Source organism: Anser cygnoides, chromosome 26, assembly GCF_040182565.1.
Source record: "Anser cygnoides isolate HZ-2024a breed goose chromosome 26, Taihu_goose_T2T_genome, whole genome shotgun sequence".
NCBI lineage: Eukaryota > Metazoa > Chordata > Aves > Anseriformes > Anatidae > Anser > Anser cygnoides.
Window position 1 is genome coordinate 5,111,337 of NC_089898.1, and position 22,416 is coordinate 5,133,752.

At 58.5% G+C, this 22,416-nt stretch overlaps 3 protein-coding genes across 3 annotated transcripts; all 3 read left to right on the forward strand.

Annotated features, from left to right (window-relative positions):
* The first annotated feature begins 2,668 nt into the window (after positions 1–2,668).
* LOC136786955 (nascent polypeptide-associated complex subunit alpha, muscle-specific form-like) lies at positions 2,669–4,036 on the forward strand. Its single transcript, XM_066983302.1, has one exon. It carries the CDS (start codon positions 2,669–2,671, stop codon positions 4,034–4,036), a length of 1,368 nt encoding a protein of 455 aa, XP_066839403.1.
* A 7,014-nt stretch (positions 4,037–11,050) lies between these two features.
* Positions 11,051–12,418, forward strand: LOC136786956 (nascent polypeptide-associated complex subunit alpha, muscle-specific form-like). Its single transcript, XM_066983303.1, has one exon. It carries the CDS (start codon positions 11,051–11,053, stop codon positions 12,416–12,418), a length of 1,368 nt encoding a protein of 455 aa, XP_066839404.1.
* Positions 12,419–19,479: 7,061 nt separating this feature from the next.
* LOC136786957 (nascent polypeptide-associated complex subunit alpha, muscle-specific form-like) lies at positions 19,480–20,847 on the forward strand. Its single transcript, XM_066983304.1, has one exon. It carries the CDS (start codon positions 19,480–19,482, stop codon positions 20,845–20,847), a length of 1,368 nt encoding a protein of 455 aa, XP_066839405.1.
* Positions 20,848–22,416: the final 1,569 nt, after the last annotated feature.

Below are 22,416 nucleotides of genomic sequence, written 5' to 3' on the forward strand. Positions count from 1 at the left end.
GCCACATGCTAGAAAGAGAGGAGGATGCGCAGCACGGGAAGCTTCCCACAGAAAGGAGCTGCATTTGGGGTAAAAATCTGTCCCTTTTTATGTCATTGAGACATACGAGGGCGTAGGACACCAGCACTTCAGGTAACCAGGAGATGCTGTGCGTTTCGATCCGTCCCCCTGAGACAGCCACTAGGTGACGATGTTTCCAATTTTCTTTCAAGAAACCTTGCTTTCTCAGGCCCAGGTGTCCAGCTGCACATCGAGGACGTCCCTGGCTCCCAGGCGCAGTTCCCAGGCCGAAGGCCGAGCTCCCATCCGAACCCCCGGCCCGGCAGACATTGCTCCTGGCGTTGCGCAGCAGCCATTTCATGTCAGCCTTTGCTCATGGCAGTCAGCTTAGCGCCGTCAGTGCTGCCATCGGGGTGCCCGAGAGCCGTGTGAGGTCAGCAGAGAGTCACTGTCAGCCTTTGACCTCACAAAGGTGGGTGGCCATAAGTGCCCTGAGCGTCCAGCTCGCATGGAGTACTGCTGGTGGCACTCAAGGCATGGAGGTCTGCATGGTGCAATGGGAGACGCCGATGTCCTGCTGGTATTTTCACTGCCACAGTAGTGCCTCTTATAATGCTACTGTTAATTAGTGCTCTACCCTTCCGATCTTTTACTAAGGTAGCTAGAGAGAAGTGCAGACACCTGTTTATTTCCTGGTAATACCTGCAAGAACCATCTATCTACATCTTCGCCAGATTCATCATAGCGCTCTTGGTACCGCTGATCTGTGTTGCTCTGGAATAAAGTGCAATCGTTAGCACGCCAAGTGTCCATGCCCTTGAATCTACCAGAATCGTACAAATCCCTGTTGTGATCTCTCTCTAGCTGTGGGCTGGCTAAGCTGTCTTTTGGATGGTGAAAATGGGAAATCGTGGGGATGGGAAATGATGAGTGGGATGAGAAATGATTGCTGGGATGGGAAGACTTCCTTGGGCTGGAAAGCCATGGGGCTAGGAAATGAAAGAGATGGGAAATCTTCCTTGGGATGGGAAAGCTTCCTTGGGAAGGAAAAGCATTGGGATGAGATACCTTCCTTGGGGAGGAAGTCATCCTTAAGGAAAGGCATTGGGATGGGAAATCTTCCTTGGGGAGGAAATCATTGGAAAGGAAAAGCATTGGGGTAGGGAAATCTCTCTTGGGATGGGAAATTATTGGGATGGGAAATCTTGAATGGGGTGGGTACGATTCGTTGCGGTAGGAAATAGTTGGAAAAGAAATGCAAGGGATGGGAAGTCTTTGGGATGAGATCTCATGGGATTAAGAAACGCTTCGTGCTGATGGGAAATAGTTTGCATGGGAATCTGTTGGGCTGTGAAACTGTCGGGATGGGAAATCGCCGGGAGGATGAAAAGTCTTGGGATGGAAAAGTCTTGGGATGGAAAATCCTTGGGAGGGGAAAGTGTTGGAGTGCGAAACCCCCCTGGGCCTGGCAAATGAGGACTGGGACGGGAAAGGCTCATGGGGATGGAAACTGATGGCGCTGGGAAGCCTGCTTGGGTAGAGAAACTGCAGTCCTCACCAAGATGGCGGTGAGGGGCTGGTCAGCCGTTGGGGCGGAGCCCCCGTTGCCCGGGTTCCCCAACGAACCGCCCCACTCTCCAGCGACCATGGCAGGTACAGCAGCGGGCTCCCGCTCCTCCCGGGGCTGCGGCCCTGCCGGCGAGCCCAGCGCCCGAGAGCTCAGCCCAGCGCCCTTTTTCCTCACAGAGAGATTCCCCAGACGGCTGCCGCCGGTGCCGCAGACGCCCAACTCCCCCTTCGTTGTCCCAGCTGAGCCGCCAACGGTGGCTGCCTGGCTGCTGCCCTCCTTCCCCGGAGCGATGGCGGTGCCCTTGCAGCCCCCCCAGGTACCCACCCTCTCCTACGCGCTGCCCCAGGCCACCGTCTGGCACGTGGTGCCGGAGGTCCAGGGGCAGGTGCTGCAGCTCCCACCCGTGGCGCAGCTGCCACCTGGGGGGCACCTCCCACCCGAGGGGCACCACCTGCAGCTGGTGCAGCTCCCCCCCGTGGGGCATAACCTGCAGGTGGTGCAGCTCCCCCCCGTGGGGCATAACCTGCAGGTGGTGCACCTCCCACCCGAGGAGCATATCCTGCAGCCGGTGCACCTCCCACCCGAGGGGCACCACCTGCAGCCGGTGCAGCTCCCCCCTGTGGGGCATAACCTGCAGGTGGTGCAGCTCCCCCCCGTGGGGCAGCTCCCCCACACCGCTCTTCCCTGTGCCCCTGTCTGCCAGTGCGGACAGCCCATGGTGACGGGGACACTGGTGCCCCACCATGCGCTGGGGCTGGGGCCCAGGGCCGTGCTCCACGGGGAGCCCCTGCACCCCGCAGGCACCTGCCTGTTGCAGGCCCCCGCCCACCGCAGGCCCCCGCCACCCCTCGTCCCGGGGCCTCGGCTCCGGGGGCAGGCGCTCCCCACGCCCCGCACCGTGACCAGCAGCCAGGGGCAGCTGCCGGAGCCCTGCGACCACGCCGTGGGGCTCAGCGAGGACCAGGGGCCCCCGCTGCCTGACCCCACTCCCCCCGAGCCTTTCCTGGCTCCATCGACCCGCAGCACCCAGACGGTGACGCCCGACGGTGAGTTTGGCGCTGGCACAGCCGCCCCGTTGTCGCCCCACACCCATGAGCCATGGGAAAGCTGACATCGCCCGTCTTGGGGGATTTTCTTGCTTCGTCCTCAGCGGCGACAGCCCCGCAGGTGCCTGAGGAGCCCCCGCAGCTGCCCGAGCTGGGCCCTGATGCCTTTGCCGAGGCCTTTCCAGAGCTGGCAGGGGACAGCCAGCTGCTGCAGCACCTGCAGGACCAGCTCCTGGCCGACCTGGACATCCCCGGCACGGAGGAGCTGTTCAGCTGGCTCGAGGCCGTGGAGCCCCAGGACGCCTTCCCCGATTCGCCCAGCAGTCCTGCCCTCAGCCGCCTCCTCTCCCAGCTGCCCGACCTCTCCGAGGACATCGAGGAGCCGAGCACGCAGGGACTGGAAGCCACAGGAGCCCTCGGTGAGGTACCCTCAACCCCTGGGGTGTACCCCGAGAAGGTTGGGGGTGGGCTGTTGGTGCAGTCCCCTATTGTGCTGGCATTGAGCCCCCCGCTCAGCCCTGCAGCCAGTCCCCTGCCCGGTGCCCTTAGCAGACCCCTACCCAGTCCACCCCTGAGTCCCCCCAGGAGGTCCCCTGACACCCAGGTCCTCAGTTCCCCTAGTAGACCCCTGCCCAAACCCCCCCTGAGTCCCCCCAAGAGGTCCCCTGACACCCAAGTCCTCAGTGAGCAGAGGACACCCCTGCCCACATGCCCCCTGGGTCCCCTCAAGAGCCCCCTGGCTGCCCCTGTGTCCACCGGCACCAAGCGGGGGGCCAAGCGCCGCGCGCCCACCAGCACCCCCAGGACAGCGGAGAGCTCCCAGCCCAAGAGGCCAGCAACGGAGAAACCCCCTGGCAAGGACAGGAAGATGCTGCTGGGCCAGGGTGTCCAAGGCCCCGAGACGCCTTGCCAGGGACGCCGTGCCAGGGACGCCAGGATGTCCAAGGCCCCAGGACGCCGTGGCAGCAGCAGGAAAGACGGCAGTGGCAGGCAGCAGCCAGCGACCAACAACAGCCGGGCGCCCAGCAAGAGAGCCCGAAGCCCGGGGGCTGCTGGGGGGCAAGGAGCAGCGTCGCCGCCTCCCCGCAGAGCGCGGCTGCTGCCGGAGACTCCGAGCGCGGAGCCCGGTGCCGTGCGGCCCCAGGACAGCCTCTGTCCCCAAGGCGTCAGGGCCAAGACGCTGCAGCGCCAGCGCCGGGACACAAAGACCCCCAGCGAGACTTTGCAGCCGCTGGGGGCCAGGGCGAAGGCGCTGGGGCCAGGGCGCCAGCTGCCCTGTGTGCAGCTGCAGCCCACCTCCAGCAGCCCCAGCACGATGCCCAGCGCCGCGCAGACAGTGCCAGCTGTGCCCGCTGCCCCCCAATCCCCAGCTGGCGGCAAAGAGAAGGTGGTGCCGGCACCACCAGGCAGCACGGCGTGAACAGGGGACGCTGCCCTAGAGCAGGCGCCCAGAGCGCTGTGCCTGCCAGCCGCGGGGGGCCAAGCGCAGCGGGGGGCTCTGCCCACACAGCCGCGCATGCTGCAGCCCCTGGCACGGCCCCGCGTGGACTACGTGCCCTGCGTGGGGCCCTGGGCAGGCGGTGACGCGGCGCCCACGCCGCTGGAGGAGCAGGAGGAGCCGGTGCCCATCACGCTGCAGCAGCGTCCCGAGCGGGAGCGCCTGAAGCAGCTGGCCCAGGAGGAGCGGCAGCGGGCGGCCCACCAGATGAAGATCGGCCCTGTGCAATTCTTCGCGCAGCGGCAGAAAGACGGGGCCATAGCCAAGTATGCCGGCTACCCGTGACCCTGCGCTCCTCGACGGCCCCTGCAGCACCCAGTGGCGCTGAGCTCAGCACGCAGGCACAGAGACCTCTGCAGGCACCTGCTCCAGCTTGAGCCGCACTCTTCAGCCCTTTCCCCTCTCGCTTGCCCTTACCCTTCTTTAGTGCTGTAGCTAGTCAGTGTTTCTCACTGTCAGGGATGGGCAACGGGGGGGGATGGGAGATGGGGGGGTCACGAATGAGTGTTGGGAGTGTTGCGATGGAAGCTGTTGGGATGGGCAATACCTGGCATGGGCAAGTTTGGGCATGGGAACTGCTTGTTGGGACACAAAATGGCAGGGATTGAAAGCTTATTTCTTCCTTTCTGGTCCTTTCTCTGCTTTATAGCCTTTTTTCTTAAATTCCTCTAGTGTAGGTGTTCACTCAGCAACGCCTCTGCCTGCAGTTGTTCTGGCAGTGGGATGCCGAGGGGATTTAATGCAGCCCGCTCCCGCTGCCCATGCTCAGTCCGTGAATGGATGTGGGCATGGCCAGCACGGACGGGAGAAAATGGGTGGATGGATGGATGGATGGATGGATGGATGGATGGATGGATGGATGGGAGTTGGGAACTGAGCCTTGGGATCAGCAATGGGAGGTTGCTGGGATAGGAAATGATCAGTGGGATGGGAAGTCATGACGGTGATGGGGATTCATTAGTGTGAAATGATGGGAAATTGCTAGGTGATTTTGTGATATTGTGATCATGGTGGATTTTTGGTGATATTTTGTGATGTTGTGATCATGGTGGTGATAGGAGAGCATTAGGCTGGGAAAAAATTGTTTACATTAATAAATTTTATTGATTGTCTTTTTAATGTATTGTATGATTTGTATTATTATTTTCTATTCCTTTATTATTAAACTCTTTATCAATGCCTATGAGCTTTTATTTTCCTTCCGATTCTCTGCACGTTCACTCAGGATGGGGGGACGTGAGCGAACAGATGTGTGGTGCTGAGCGGCCTGCCGGGTTACACCACAACAGACTTTTTGGCAGCCAAGCTGGGGCACAAAGGGTTGAGCTAACGTCACATCTGACCGGAATGTTTTAAAAGAGTGTTTCTTATAAGCTTTCTCTGAGATTGATAGTTGCTGGTCACAATGTTGATTTTTTCCTTTCTGGTGTTGTTTTTCTGTGCTTTTTAGGTGCTTTTTCTTAATCCCTTTCTTGTTGTTTATGATCCCTGGGGGCTGGCCTATGTTTGCTGCTGCTTTTGCCCACTTGCAGGTAGCACGTGCTCCTCTTGCACCGACGGTGAACTTAACCCAGTATTTGTCCCCGAATGACAACCTCTGTGGTTAGACAAGGAGTTAAAAATTCCAGCCAGCGATCAGCCCTGAGGCAGGATGGCTACAGGTGGCAAGGGCTGGGGGGGGATGTGGGCCGGGTTTTATCACGATTGCCACCTCCGATGGCTTTGGAATTCAGCCCTGAACAAATGTGGTATCCTACGGCGCTGCTAAAAGGTTTTAGAAAGGTGTGCCCCGATGCTGGCAGTGCCAGAGATTTACAGCTCGCCAAGTTGTCCGAGAAAAGTTTGGATTTGTTACCCGATGCGCAAGAAGCCAATCCAGACACCAGGTCGAGACACAGTTTTCTTTCAGAACTGCGCGAGTCTGGGTACCAGGTGGTTTCCCACAAAGCCAGCACATGGAAAGATTTTCCACGCCACGCTTGATACAATCTTTTATCACTACATTTCCATGCTAGTACAATCCCCTAACTTCTCACAGGTTCCAGAATTAGCCTACGGCTGACATGACAAAATGATTCTGCGCATCCTCAGAGGGGAAGGGTCTCCTGTTGGGCTGGGGTCTCTCACTCTAGGGCTGTGATTTTTTGCATTAGAATGAGGGTACTTCGTATTAGAATAGCTTTCCATTGTTTTCCAGTGGTTTCCAACAAATGGATTAGTATCAAACTCCAGTGCACGTGTGTAGGATTTTTCCTTACAAAAGGGTCTTCTCGAGTAAATAGATTCCTAGTTATTCATCCTTTAGATAGCTTCAACTCCAGGGTCATCTTTGCCCTTGCCTGAAAATACCCATTTGGTATCTGTTCTCATGAAACAAAGTTAACGAAAAACAAACAAACAAACAAAAACAAAACCCAGTTCCTAGCACCAGCGGCTTGTTTGCTGGGTCTGCTCTATGTGTTTTGAAGACTATTCAGTCCAATTCAGCACCTTCAAGAGAAATTGTGTGGGTCTATGAAAATGCGTCTTGATCTGATGCAAGCCTGTGACGCACCCTGAAGGCCCTCCAAGCCCTGGGATGGGCTCTGAGGCCCTTCCGAGCCCTGGGATGTTACCCGCAGCCACTCCAACCCCTTTGACGGGCCCTGCGGCCTCTCCAGCCCCGCTGACAGGCCCTGCAGCCACTCCAACCCTCTGACGGACCCTACAGCTGGCTCCGGGGACTGCCCTGTGGCATTCCCAGTCACCGATACACACAAGATGAAAGAATGGATGCACAAGTCATCTCGTTTAGTAAGGGAAGAGAGTCCTACTGAGAAGGGGAAGGAGCAATAGGAAGGCGAAGCAGACTACCCCAGTGGAGGGCCGTCCTAGGGAACAGCAGGCTGAAGACCACCATCTAAAAGCAGCAGTAACCAGGTGATCCCGATCTCTGGGTGAGCTGTGAGACATGCGGAAAGATTTCAGCTGTCCTCCAGGCGAGCACATTGTCACCTTGCTGCTGCCATGCTGGGATAACGGCTCCGGTGTCCGGGCTGTGTCTGTGCTGTGCCTGTGCTCTGTGCTGGGCCTGTGCTCTCTGTGCTCTGTCCGTGCTGTGTCCGGGCTGTGTCTGGGCTGTGTCTGGGCTCTGTCCGTGCTCTGTCTGGGCTCTGTCCGTGCTCTGTCTGGTCTCCATCTGCGCTGTGTCTGTGCTCTCTGTGCTGTGTCTGTGCTGTGCCTGTGCTCTGTGCTGGGCCTGTGCTCTCTGTGCTGTGTCTGTGCTGTGTCTGTGCTCTGTCCGTGCTCTGTCCGGGCTGTGTCTGGGCTGTGTCTCAGCTGTGTCTGGGCTCTGTCCGTGCTGTGTCTGGGCTCTGTGCTGTGTGTGTGCTCTCTCTGCTCTGTCTGTGCTCCGTCTGTGCTGTGCCTGTGCTGTGTCTGGGCTCTGGCTGGGCTCTGTCCGTGCTGTGTCTGGGCTCTGGCTGGGCTGTGTCTGTGCTGTGTCCGTGCTGTGTCTGTGCTGTGTCCGGGCTGTGTCTGTGCTCTCTGTGCTGTGTACGTGCTCTGGCTGGGCTGTGTCTGGGCTGTGCTCTGTGGTCTGTCTGTATTGGCCTCCTTTCTCCCCAGTTCTTCTCAGAGCCTGTCTTCAGATGAACAGTCTCAGTCCTTTGTCAGCCATCCCGAGACAAGCCACCACCCCCGACGGGACCGCTGAAATCAGAGGGTGCACCTTCCTGTCTGTGGTAGCAAGAACTCTCTGGTAGGCAACAAGATCCGGGACGAGCCCCTAAACCCTGAGAAAAATCTCAATAATTTTCTTCAGACAGGATCTTCTGTGGAGCTTTTTTATTCGCGATTGCAATGGCGGGCATCCTGCAAGCAGGAGCGCGCAGTAAAAGTTTATCATAACCGTGTATTCCCTATTACCCGACACCTGATTTCTCCCGTTTCTTCATTGGCTGAGTACTACGGGTTCACAGCCTACTTGACGCACTACTATACCATATACGTACAATTTTATTTGACCAACCGTTAATTTCTCCTTAACCTTTTATTTTTTCCTTCTTCTCTTGTGACTAGAGGGCCCGTGATCTTTGCTTTTACTGATCTCGCACTGCTCATCCTGTTTTTCTTAGCTATCCTCGTGATTTTGGGACAGTGGGACCTTCCCCTTATCTGCTTAACGGATTCCCCACTGCTATGCCACACAATGCCACTTTTGCATATGCAAGGTTAGTGGATTTTTCCACTGCAAAAACACCTTCTATTGCAAAAACACAACTTTGTTTCTCACAAGGAGAAAAAACAACACGCCTAAAGTCGAAGCCACATGCTAGAAAGAGAGGAGGATGCGCAGCACGGGAAGCTTCCCACAGAAAGGAGCTGCATTTGGGGTAAAAATCTGTCCCTTTTTATGTCATTGAGACATACGAGGGCGTAGGACACCAGCACTTCAGGTAACCAGGAGATGCTGTGCGTTTCGATCCGTCCCCCTGAGACAGCCACTAGGTGACGATGTTTCCAATTTTCTTTCAAGAAACCTTGCTTTCTCAGGCCCAGGTGTCCAGCTGCACATCGAGGACGTCCCTGGCTCCCAGGCGCAGTTCCCAGGCCGAAGGCCGAGCTCCCATCCGAACCCCCGGCCCGGCAGACATTGCTCCTGGCGTTGCGCAGCAGCCATTTCATGTCAGCCTTTGCTCATGGCAGTCAGCTTAGCGCCGTCAGTGCTGCCATCGGGGTGCCCGAGAGCCGTGTGAGGTCAGCAGAGAGTCACTGTCAGCCTTTGACCTCACAAAGGTGGGTGGCCATAAGTGCCCTGAGCGTCCAGCTCGCATGGAGTACTGCTGGTGGCACTCAAGGCATGGAGGTCTGCATGGTGCAATGGGAGACGCCGATGTCCTGCTGGTATTTTCACTGCCACAGTAGTGCCTCTTATAATGCTACTGTTAATTAGTGCTCTACCCTTCCGATCTTTTACTAAGGTAGCTAGAGAGAAGTGCAGACACCTGTTTATTTCCTGGTAATACCTGCAAGAACCATCTATCTACATCTTCGCCAGATTCATCATAGCGCTCTTGGTACCGGTGATCTGTGTTGCTCTGGAATAAAGTGCAATCGTTAGCACGCCAAGTGTCCATGCCCTTGCATCTACCAGAATCGTGCAAATCCCTGTTGGGATCTCTGTCTAGCTGTGGGCTGGCTAAGCTGTCTTTTGGATGGTGAAAATGGGAAATCGTGGGGATGGGAAATGATGAGTGGGATGAGAAATGATTGCTGGGATGGGAAGACTTCCTTGGGCTGGAAAGCCATGGGGCTAGGAAATGAAAGAGATGGGAAATCTTCCTTGGGATGGGAAAGCTTCCTTGGGAAGGAAAAGCATTGGGATGAGATACCTTCCTTGGGGAGGAAGTCATCCTTAAGGAAAGGCATTGGGATGGGAAATCTTCCTTGGGGAGGAAATCATTGGAAAGGAAAAGCATTGGGGTAGGGAAATCTCTCTTGGGATGGGAAATTATTGGGATGGGAAATCTTGAATGGGGTGGGTACGATTCGTTGCGGTAGGAAATAGTTGGAAAAGAAATGCAAGGGATGGGAAGTCTTTGGGATGAGATCTCATGGGATTAAGAAACGCTTCGTGCTGATGGGAAATAGTTTGCATGGGAATCTGTTGGGCTGTGAAACTGTCGGGATGGGAAATCGCCGGGAGGATGAAAAGTCTTGGGATGGAAAAGTCTTGGGATGGAAAATCCTTGGGAGGGGAAAGTGTTGGAGTGCGAAACCCCCCTGGGCCTGGCAAATGAGGACTGGGACGGGAAAGGCTCATGGGGATGGAAACTGATGGCGCTGGGAAGCCTGCTTGGGTAGAGAAACTGCAGTCCTCACCAAGATGGCGGTGAGGGGCTGGTCAGCCGTTGGGGCGGAGCCCCCGTTGCCCGGGTTCCCCAACGAACCGCCCCACTCTCCAGCGACCATGGCAGGTACAGCAGCGGGCTCCCGCTCCTCCCGGGGCTGCGGCCCTGCCGGCGAGCCCAGCGCCCGAGAGCTCAGCCCAGCGCCCTTTTTCCTCACAGAGAGATTCCCCAGACGGCTGCCGCCGGTGCCGCAGACGCCCAACTCCCCCTTCGTTGTCCCAGCTGAGCCGCCAACGGTGGCTGCCTGGCTGCTGCCCTCCTTCCCCGGAGCGATGGCGGTGCCCTTGCAGCCCCCCCAGGTACCCACCCTCTCCTACGCGCTGCCCCAGGCCACCGTCTGGCACGTGGTGCCGGAGGTCCAGGGGCAGGTGCTGCAGCTCCCACCCGTGGCGCAGCTGCCACCTGGGGGGCACCTCCCACCCGAGGGGCACCACCTGCAGCTGGTGCAGCTCCCCCCTGTGGGGCATATCCTGCAGCCGGTGCAGCTCCCACCCGTGGGGCATAACCTGCAGGTGGTGCACCTCCCACCCGAGGAGCAGAACCTGCAGCCGGTGCAGCTCCCCCCCGTGGGGCATAACCTGCAGGTGGTGCACCTCCCACCCGTGGGGCAGCTCCCCCACACCGCTCTTCCCTGTGCCCCTGTCTGCCAGTGCGGACAGCCCATGGTGACGGGGACACTGGTGCCCCACCATGCGCTGGGGCTGGGGCCCAGGGCCGTGCTCCACGGGGAGCCCCTGCACCCCGCAGGCACCTGCCTGTTGCAGGCCCCCGCCCACCGCAGGCCCCCGCCACCCCTCGTCCCGGGGCCTCGGCTCCGGGGGCAGGCGCTCCCCACGCCCCGCACCGTGACCAGCAGCCAGGGGCAGCTGCCGGAGCCCTGCGACCACGCCGTGGGGCTCAGCGAGGACCAGGGGCCCCCGCTGCCTGACCCCACTCCCCCCGAGCCTTTCCTGGCTCCATCGACCCGCAGCACCCAGACGGCGACGCCCGACGGTGAGTTTGGCGCTGGCACAGCCGCCCCGTTGTCGCCCCACACCCATGAGCCATGGGAAAGCTGACATCGCCCGTCTTGGGGGATTTTCTTGCTTCGTCCTCAGCGGCGACAGCCCCGCAGGTGCCTGAGGAGCCCCCGCAGCTGCCCGAGCTGGGCCCTGATGCCTTCGCCGAGGCCTTTCCAGAGCTGGCAGGGGACAGCCAGCTGCTGCAGCACCTGCAGGACCAGCTCCTGGCCGACCTGGACATCCCCGGCACGGAGGAGCTGTTCAGCTGGCTCGAGGCCGTGGAGCCCCAGGACGCCTTCCCCGATTCGCCCAGCAGTCCTGCCCTCAGCCGCCTCCTCTCCCAGCTGCCCGACCTCTCCGAGGACATCGAGGAGCCGAGCACGCAGGGACTGGAAGCCACAGGAGCCCTCGGTGAGGTACCCTCAACCCCTGGGGTGTACCCCGAGAAGGTTGGGGGTGGGCTGTTGGTGCAGTCCCCTATTGTGCTGGCATTGAGCCCCCCGCTCAGCCCTGCAGCCAGTCCCCTGCCCGGTGCCCTTAGTAGACCCCTACCCAGTCCACCCCTGAGTCCCCCCAGGAGGTCCCCTGACACCCAGGTCCTCAGTTCCCCTAGTAGACCCCTGCCCAAACCCCCCCTGAGTCCCCCCAAGAGGTCCCCTGACACCCAAGTCCTCAGTGAGCAGAGGACACCCCTGCCCACATGCCCCCTGGGTCCCCTCAAGAGCCCCCTGGCTGCCCCTGTGTCCACCGGCACCAAGCGGGGGGCCAAGCGCCGCGCGCCCACCAGCACCCCCAGGACAGCGGAGAGCTCCCAGCCCAAGAGGCCAGCAACGGAGAAACCCCCTGGCAAGGACAGGAAGATGCTGCTGGGCCAGGGTGTCCAAGGCCCCGAGACGCCTTGCCAGGGACGCCGTGCCAGGGACGCCAGGATGTCCAAGGCCCCAGGACGCCGTGGCAGCAGCAGGAAAGACGGCAGTGGCAGGCAGCAGCCAGCGACCAACAACAGCCGGGCGCCCAGCAAGAGAGCCCGAAGCCCGGGGGCTGCTGGGGGGCAAGGAGCAGCGTCGCCGCCTCCCCGCAGAGCGCGGCTGCTGCCGGAGACTCCGAGCGCGGAGCCCGGTGCCGTGCGGCCCCAGGACAGCCTCTGTCCCCAAGGCGTCAGGGCCAAGACGCTGCAGCGCCAGCGCCGGGACACAAAGACCCCCAGCGAGACTTTGCAGCCGCTGGGGGCCAGGGCGAAGGCGCTGGGGCCAGGGCGCCAGCTGCCCTGTGTGCAGCCGCAGCCCACCTCCAGCAGCCCCAGCACGATGCCCAGCGCCGCGCAGACAGTGCCAGCTGTGCCCGCTGCCCCCCAATCCCCAGCTGGCGGCAAAGAGAAGGTGGTGCCGGCACCACCAGGCAGCACGGCGTGAACAGGGGACGCTGCCCTAGAGCAGGCGCCCAGAGCGCTGTGCCTGCCAGCCGCGGGGGGCCAAGCGCAGCGGGGGGCTCTGCCCACACAGCCGCGCATGCTGCAGCCCCTGGCACGGCCCTGCGTGGACTACGTGCCCTGCGTGGGGCCCTGGGCAGGCGGTGACGCGGCGCCCACGCCGCTGGAGGAGCAGGAGGAGCCGGTGCCCATCACGCTGCAGCAGCGTCCCGAGCGGGAGCGCCTGAAGCAGCTGGCCCAGGAGGAGCGGCAGCGGGCGGCCCACCAGATGAAGATCGGCCCTGTGCAATTCTTCGCGCAGCGGCAGAAAGACGGGGCCATAGCCAAGTATGCCGGCTACCCGTGACCCTGCGCTCCTCGACGGCCCCTGCAGCACCCAGTGGCGCTGAGCTCAGCACGCAGGCACAGAGACCTCTGCAGGCACCTGCTCCAGCTTGAGCCGCACTCTTCAGCCCTTTCCCCTCTCGCTTGCCCTTACCCTTCTTTAGTGCTGTAGCTAGTCAGTGTTTCTCACTGTCAGGGATGGGCAACGGGGGGGGATGGGAGATGGGGGGGTCACGAATGAGTGTTGGGAGTGTTGCGATGGAAGCTGTTGGGATGGGCAATACCTGGCATGGGCAAGTTTGGGCATGGGAACTGCTTGTTGGGACACAAAATGGCAGGGATTGAAAGCTTATTTCTTCCTTTCTGGTCCTTTCTCTGCTTTATAGCCTTTTTTCTTAAATTCCTCTAGTGTAGGTGTTCACTCAGCAACGCCTCTGCCTGCAGTTGTTCTGGCAGTGGGATGCCGAGGGGATTTAATGCAGCCCGCTCCCGCTGCCCATGCTCAGTCCGTGAATGGATGTGGGCATGGCCAGCACGGACGGGAGAAAATGGGTGGATGGATGGATGGATGGATGGATGGATGGATGGATGGATGGATGGATGGATGGGAGTTGGGAACTGAGCCTTGGGATCAGCAATGGGAGGTTGCTGGGATAGGAAATGATCAGTGGGATGGGAAGTCATGACGGTGATGGGGATTCATTAGTGTGAAATGATGGGAAATTGCTAGGTGATTTTGTGATATTGTGATCATGGTGGATTTTTGGTGATATTTTGTGATGTTGTGATCATGGTGGTGATAGGAGAGCATTAGGCTGGGAAAAAATTGTTTACATTAATAAATTTTATTGATTGTCTTTTTAATGTATTGTATGATTTGTATTATTATTTTCTATTCCTTTATTATTAAACTCTTTATCAATGCCTATGAGCTTTTATTTTCCTTCCGATTCTCTGCACGTTCACTCAGGATGGGGGGACGTGAGCGAACAGATGTGTGGTGCTGAGCGGCCTGCCGGGTTACACCACAACAGACTTTTTGGCAGCCAAGCTGGGGCACAAAGGGTTGAGCTAACGTCACATCTGACCGGAATGTTTTAAAAGAGTGTTTCTTATAAGCTTTCTCTGAGATTGATAGTTGCTGGTCACAATGTTGATTTTTTCCTTTCTAGTGTTGTTTTTCTGTGCTTTTTAGGTGCTTTTTCTTAATCCCTTTCTTGTTGTTTATGATCCCTGGGGGCTGGCCTATGTTTGCTGATGGTTTTGCCCACTTGCAGGTAGCACGTGCTCCTCTTGCACCGACGGTGAACTTAACCCAGTATTTGTCCCCGAATGACAACCTCTGTGGTTAGACAAGGAGTTAAAAATTCCAGCCAGCGATCAGCCCTGAGGCAGGATGGCTACAGGTGGCAAGGGCTGGGGGGGGATGTGGGCCGGGTTTTATCACGATTGCCACCTCCGATGGCTTTGGAATTCAGCCCTGAACAAATGTGGTATCCTACGGCGCTGCTAAAAGGTTTTAGAAAGGTGTGCCCCGATGCTGGCAGTGCCAGAGATTTACAGCTCGCCAAGTTGTCCGAGAAAAGTTTGGATTTGTTACCCGATGCGCAAGAAGCCAATCCAGACACCAGGTCGAGACACAGTTTTCTTTCAGAACTGCGCGAGTCTGGGTACCAGGTGGTTTCCCACAAAGCCAGCACATGGAAAGATTTTCCACGCCACGCTTGATACAATCTTTTATCACTACATTTCCATGCTAGTACAATCCCCTAACTTCTCACAGGTTCCAGAATTAGCCTACGGCTGACATGACAAAATGATTCTGCGCATCCTCAGAGGGGAAGGGTCTCCTGTTGGGCTGGGGTCTCTCACTCTAGGGGTGTGATTTTTTGTATTAGAATGAGCGTACTTCGTATTAGAATAGCTTTCCATTGTTTTCCAGTGGTTTCCAACAAATGGATTAGTATCAAACTCCAGTGCACGTGTGTAGGATTTTTCCTTACAAAAGGGTCTTCTCGAGTAAATAGATTCCTAGTTATTCATCCTTTAGATAGCTCCAACTCCAGGGTCATCTTTGCCCTTGCCTGAAAATACCCATTTGGTATCTGTTCTCATGAAACAAAGTTAACGAAAAACAAACAAACAAACAAAAACAAAACCCAGTTCCTAGCACCAGCGGCTTGTTTGCTGGGTCTGCTCTATGTGTTTTGAAGACTATTCAGTCCAATTCAGCACCTTCAAGAGAAATTGTGTGGGTCTATGAAAATGCGTCTTGATCTGATGCAAGCCTGTGACGCACCCTGAAGGCCCTCCAAGCCCTGGGATGGGCTCTGAGGCCCTTCCGAGCCCTGGGATGTTACCCGCAGCCACTCCAACCCCTTTGACGGGCCCTGCGGCCTCTCCAGCCCCGCTGACAGGCCCTGCAGCCACTCCAACCCTCTGACGGACCCTACAGCTGGCTCCGGGGACTGCCCTGTGGCATTCCCAGTCACCGATACACACAAGATGAAAGAATGGATGCACAAGTCATCTCGTTTAGTAAGGGAAGAGAGTCCTACTGAGAAGGGGAAGGAGCAATAGGAAGGCGAAGCAGACTACCCCAGTGGAGGGCCGTCCTAGGGAACAGCAGGCTGAAGACCACCATCTAAAAGCAGCAGTAACCAGGTGATCCCGATCTCTGGGTGAGCTGTGAGACATGCGGAAAGATTTCAGCTGTCCTCCAGGCGAGCACATTGTCACCTTGCTGCTGCCATGCTGGGATAACGGCTCCGGTGTCCGGGCTGTGTCTGTGCTGGGCCTGTGCTCTGTGCTGGGCCTGTGCTCTCTGTGCTCTGTCCGTGCTGTGTCCGGGCTGTGTCTGGGCTGTGTCTGGGCTCTGTCCGTGCTCTGTCTGGGCTCTGTCCGTGCTCTGTCTGGTCTCCATCTGCGCTGTGTCTGTGCTCTCTGTGCTGTGTCTGTGCTGTGCCTGTGCTCTGTGCTGGGCCTGTGCTCTCTGTGCTGTGTCTGTGCTCTGTCTGTGCTCTGTCCGTGCTCTGTCCGGGCTGTGTCTGGGCTGTGTCTGGGCTGTGTCTCAGCTGTGTCTGGGCTCTGTCCGTGCTGTGTCTGGGCTCTGTGCTGGGTGTGTGCTCTCTCTGCTCTGTCTGTGCTCCGTCTGTGCTGTGCCTGTGCTGTGTCTGGGCTCTGGCTGGGCTCTGTCCGTGCTGTGTCTGTGCTGTGTCCGGGCTGTGTCTGTGCTCTCTGTGCTGTGTACGTGCTCTGGCTGGGCTGTGTCTGGGCTGTGCTCTGTGGTCTGTCTGTATTGGCCTCCTTTCTCCCCAGTTCTTCTCAGAGCCTGTCTTCAGATGAACAGTCTCAGTCCTTTGTCAGCCATCCCGAGACAAGCCACCACCCCCGACGGGACCGCTGAAATCAGAGGGTGCACCTTCCTGTCTGTGGTAGCAAGAACTCTCTGGTAGGCAACAAGATCCGGGACGAGCCCCTAAACCCTGAGAAAAATCTCAATAATTTTCTTCAGACAGGATCTTCTGTGGAGCTTTTTTATTCGCGATTGCAATGGCGGGCATCCTGCAAGCAGGAGCGCGCAGTAAAAGTTTATCATAACCGTGTATTCCCTATTACCCGACACCTGATTTCTCCCGTTTCTTCATTGGCTGAGTACTACGGGTTCACAGCCTACTCGACGCACTACTATACCATATACGTACAATTTTATTTGACCAACCGTTAATTTCTCCTTAACCTTTTATTTTTTCCTTCTTCTCTTGTGACTAGAGGGCCCGTGATCTTTGCTTTTACTGATCTCGCACTGCTCATCCTGTTTTTCTTAGCTATCCTCGTTATTTTGGGACAGTGGGACCTTCCCCTTATCTGCTTAACGGATTCCCCACTGCTATGCCACACAATGCCACTTTTGCATATGCAAGGTTAGTGGATTTTTCCACTGCAAAAACACCTTCTATTGCAAAAACACAACTTTGTTTCTCACAAGGAGAAAAAACAACACGCCTAAAGTCGAAGCCACATACTAGAAAGAGAGGAGGATGCGCAGCACGGGAAGCTTCCCACAGAAAGGAGCTGCATTTGGGGTAAAAATCTGTCCCTTTTTATGTCATTGAGACATACGAGGGCGTAGGACACCAGCACTTCAGGTAACCAAGAGATGCTGTGCGTTTCGATCCGTCCCCCTGAGACAGCCACTAGGTGACGATGTTTCCAATTTTCTTTCAAGAAACCTTGCTTTCTCAGGCCCAGGTGTCCAGCTGCACATCGAGGACGTCCCTGGCTCCCAGGCGCAGTTCCCAGGCCGAAGGCCGAGCTCCCATCCGAACCCCCGGCCCGGCAGACATTGCTCCTGGCGTTGCGCAGCAGCCATTTCATGTCAGCCTTTGCTCATGGCAGTCAGCTTAGCGCCGTCAGTGCTGCCATCGGGGTGCCCGAGAGCCGTGTGAGGTCAGCAGAGAGTCACTGTCAGCCTTTGACCTCACAAAGGTGGGTGGCCATAAGTGCCCTGAGCGTCCAGCTCGCATGGAGTACTGCTGGTGGCACTCAAGGCATGGAGGTCTGCATGGTGCAATGGGAGACGCCGATGTCCTGCTGGTATTTTCACTGCCACAGTAGTGCCTCTTATAATGCTACTGTTAATTAGTGCTCTACCCTTCCGATCTTTTACTAAGGTAGCTAGAGAGAAGTGCAGACACCTGTTTATTTCCTGGTAATACCTGCAAGAACCATCTATCTACATCTTCGCCAGATTCATCATAGCGCTCTTGGTACCGCTGATCTGTGTTGCTCTGGAATAAAGTGCAATCGTTAGCACGCCAAGTGTCCATGCCCTTGAATCTACCAGAATCGTACAAATCCCTGTTGTGATCTCTCTCTAGCTGTGGGCTGGCTAAGCTGTCTTTTGGATGGTGAAAATGGGAAATCGTGGGGATGGGAAATGATGAGTGGGATGAGAAATGATTGCTGGGATGGGAAGACTTCCTTGGGCTGGAAAGCCATGGGGCTAGGAAATGAAAGAGATGGGAAATCTTCCTTGGGATGGGAAAGCTTCCTTGGGAAGGAAAAGCATTGGGATGAGATACCTTCCTTGGGGAGGAAGTCATCCTTAAGGAAAGGCATTGGGATGGGAAATCTTCCTTGGGGAGGAAATCATTGGAAAGGAAAAGCATTGGGGTAGGGAAATCTCTCTTGGGATGGGAAATTATTGGGATGGGAAATCTTGAATGGGGTGGGTACGATTCGTTGCGGTAGGAAATAGTTGGAAAAGAAATGCAAGGGATGGGAAGTCTTTGGGATGAGATCTCATGGGATTAAGAAACGCTTCGTGCTGATGGGAAATAGTTTGCATGGGAATCTGTTGGGCTGTGAAACTGTCGGGATGGGAAATCGCCGGGAGGATGAAAAGTCTTGGGATGGAAAAGTCTTGGGATGGAAAATCCTTGGGAGGGGAAAGTGTTGGAGTGCGAAACCCCCCTGGGCCTGGCAAATGAGGACTGGGACGGGAAAGGCTCATGGGGATGGAAACTGATGGCGCTGGGAAGCCTGCTTGGGTAGAGAAACTGCAGTCCTCACCAAGATGGCGGTGAGGGGCTGGTCAGCCGTTGGGGCGGAGCCCCCGTTGCCCGGGTTCCCCAACGAACCGCCCCACTCTCCAGCGACCATGGCAGGTACAGCAGCGGGCTCCCGCTCCTCCCGGGGCTGCGGCCCTGCCGGCGAGCCCAGCGCCCGAGAGCTCAGCCCAGCGCCCTTTTTCCTCACAGAGAGATTCCCCAGACGGCTGCCGCCGGTGCCGCAGACGCCCAACTCCCCCTTCGTTGTCCCAGCTGAGCCGCCAACGGTGGCTGCCTGGCTGCTGCCCTCCTTCCCCGGAGCGATGGCGGTGCCCTTGCAGCCCCCCCAGGTACCCACCCTCTCCTACGCGCTGCCCCAGGCCACCGTCTGGCACGTGGTGCCGGAGGTCCAGGGGCAGGTGCTGCAGCTCCCACCCGTGGCGCAGCTGCCACCTGGGGGGCACATCCCACCCGAGGGGCACCACCTGCAGCTGGTGCAGCTCCCCCCTGTGGGGCATATCCTGCAGCCGGTGCAGCTCCCCCCCGTGGGGCATAACCTGCAGGTGGTGCACCTCCCACCCGAGGAGCATATCCTGCAGCTGGTGCACCTCCCACCCGAGGGGCACCACCTGCAGCCGGTGCAGCTCCCCCCTGTGGGGCATATCCTGCAGCCGGTGCAGCTCCCCCCCGTGGGGCATAACCTGCAGGTGGTGCAGCTCCCCCCCGTGGGGCAGCTCCCCCACACCGCTCTTCCCTGTGCCCCTGTCTGCCAGTGCGGACAGCCCATGGTGACGGGGACACTGGTGCCCCACCATGCGCTGGGGCTGGGGCCCAGGGCCGTGCTCCACGGGGAGCCCCTGCACCCCGCAGGCACCTGCCTGTTGCAGGCCCCCGCCCACCGCAGGCCCCCGCCACCCCTCGTCCCGGGGCCTCGGCTCCGGGGGCAGGCGCTCCCCACGCCCCGCACCGTGACCAGCAGCCAGGGGCAGCTGCCGGAGCCCTGCGACCACGCCGTGGGGCTCAGCGAGGACCAGGGGCCCCCGCTGCCTGACCCCACTCCCCCCGAGCCTTTCCTGGCTCCATCGACCCGCAGCACCCAGACGGCGACGCCCGACGGTGAGTTTGGCGCTGGCACAGCCGCCCCGTTGTCGCCCCACACCCATGAGCCATGGGAAAGCTGACATCGCCCGTCTTGGGGGATTTTCTTGCTTCGTCCTCAGCGGCGACAGCCCCGCAGGTGCCTGAGGAGCCCCCGCAGCTGCCCGAGCTGGGCCCTGATGCCTTCGCCGAGGCCTTTCCAGAGCTGGCAGGGGACAGCCAGCTGCTGCAGCACCTGCAGGACCAGCTCCTGGCCGACCTGGACATCCCCGGCACGGAGGAGCTGTTCAGCTGGCTCGAGGCCGTGGAGCCCCAGGACGCCTTCCCCGATTCGCCCAGCAGTCCTGCCCTCAGCCGCCTCCTCTCCCAGCTGCCCGACCTCTCCGAGGACATCGAGGAGCCGAGCACGCAGGGACTGGAAGCCACAGGAGCCCTCGGTGAGGTACCCTCAACCCCTGGGGTGTACCCCGAGAAGGTTGGGGGTGGGCTGTTGGTGCAGTCCCCTATTGTGCTGGCATTGAGCCCCCCGCTCAGCCCTGCAGCCAGTCCCCTGCCCGGTGCCCTTAGTAGACCCCTACCCAGTCCACCCCTGAGTCCCCCCAGGAGGTCCCCTGACACCCAGGTCCTCAGTTCCCCTAGTAGACCCCTGCCCAAACCCCCCCTGAGTCCCCCCAAGAGGTCCCCTGACACCCAAGTCCTCAGTGAGCAGAGGACACCCCTGCCCACATGCCCCCTGGGTCCCCTCAAGAGCCCCCTGGCTGCCCCTGTGTCCACCGGCACCAAGCGGGGGGCCAAGCGCCGCGCGCCCACCAGCACCCCCAGGACAGCGGAGAGCTCCCAGCCCAAGAGGCCAGCAACGGAGAAACCCCCTGGCAAGGACAGGAAGATGCTGCTGGGCCAGGGTGTCCAAGGCCCCGAGACGCCTTGCCAGGGACGCCGTGCCAGGGACGCCAGGATGTCCAAGGCCCCAGGACGCCGTGGCAGCAGCAGGAAAGACGGCAGTGGCAGGCAGCAGCCAGCGACCAACAACAGCCGGGCGCCCAGCAAGAGAGCCCGAAGCCCGGGGGCTGCTGGGGGGCAAGGAGCAGCGTCGCCGCCTCCCCGCAGAGCGCGGCTGCTGCCGGAGACTCCGAGCGCGGAGCCCGGTGCCGTGCGGCCCCAGGACAGCCTCTGTCCCCAAGGCGTCAGGGCCAAGACGCTGCAGCGCCAGCGCCGGGACACAAAGACCCCCAGTGAGACTTTGCAGCCGCTGGGGGCCAGGGCGAAGGCGCTGGGGCCAGGGCGCCAGCTGCCCTGTGTGCAGCCGCAGCCCACCTCCAGCAGCCCCAGCACGATGCCCAGCGCCGCGCAGACAGTGCCAGCTGTGCCCGCTGCCCCCCAATCCCCAGCTGGCGGCAAAGAGAAGGTGGTGCCGGCACCACCAGGCAGCACGGCGTGAACAGGGGACGCTGCCCTAGAGCAGGCGCCCAGAGCGCTGTGCCTGCCAGCCGCGGGGGGCCAAGCGCAGCGGGGGGCTCTGCCCACACAGCCGCGCATGCTGCAGCCCCTGGCACGGCCCCGCGTGGACTACGTGCCCTGCGTGGGGCCCTGGGCAGGCGGTGACGCGGCGCCCACGCCGCTGGAGGAGCAGGAGGAGCCGGTGCCCATCACGCTGCAGCAGCGTCCCGAGCGGGAGCGCCTGAAGCAGCTGGCCCAGGAGGAGCGGCAGCGGGCGGCCCACCAGATGAAGATCGGCCCTGTGCAATTCTTCGCGCAGCGGCAGAAAGACGGGGCCATAGCCAAGTATGCCGGCTACCCGTGACCCTGCGCTCCTCGACGGCCCCTGCAGCACCCAGTGGTGCTGAGCTCAGCACGCAGGCACAGAGACCTCTGCAGGCACCTGCTCCAGCTTGAGCCGCACTCTTCAGCCCTTTCCCCTCTCACTTGCCCTTACCCTTCTTTAGTGCTGTAGCTAGTCAGTGTTTCTCACTGTCAGGGATGGGCAACGGGGGGGGATGGGAGATGGGGGGGTCACGAATGAGTGTTGGGAGTGTTGCGATGGAAGCTGTTGGGATGGGCAATACCTGGCATGGGCAAGTTTGGGCATGGGAACTGCTTGTTGGGACACAAAATGGCAGGGATTGAAAGCTTATTTCTTCCTTTCTGGTCCTTTCTCTGCTTTATTGCCTTTTTTCTTAAATTCCTCTAGTGTAGGTGTTCACTCAGCAACGCCTCTGCCTGCAGTTGTTCTGGCAGTGGGATGCCGAGGGGATTTAATGCAGCCCGCTCCCGCTGCCCATGCTCAGTCCGTGAATGGATGTGGGCATGGCCAGCACGGACAGGAGAAAATGGGTGGATGGATGGATGGATGGATGGATGGATGGATGGATGGATGGATGGATGGATGGATGGGAGTTGGGAACTGAGCCTTGGGATCAGCAATGGGAGGTTGCTGGGATAGGAAATGATCAGTGGGATGGGAAGTCATGACGGTGATGGGGATTCATTAGTGTGAAATGATGGGAAATTGCTAGGTGATTTTGTGATATTGTGATCATGGTGGATTTTTTGTGATATTTTGTGATGTTGTGATCATGGTGGTGATAGGAGAGCATTAGGCTGGGAAAAAATTGTTTACATTAATAAATTTTATTGATTGTCTTTTTAATGTATTGTATGATTTGTATTATTATTTTCTATTCCTTTATTATTAAACTCTTTATCAATGCCTATGAGCTTTTATTTTCCTTCCGATTCTCTGCACGTTCACTCAGGATGGGGGGACGTGAGCGAACAGATGTGTGGTGCTGAGCGGCCTGCCGGGTTACACCACAACAGACTTTTTGGCAGCCAAGCTGGGGCACAAAGGGTTGAGCTAACGTCACATCTGACCGGAATGTTTTAAAAGAGTGTTTCTTATAAGCTTTCTCTGAGATTGATAGTTGCTGGTCACAATGTTGATTTTTTCCTTTCTGGTGTTGTTTTTCTGTGCTTTTTAGGTGCTTTTTCTTAATCCCTTTCTTGTTGT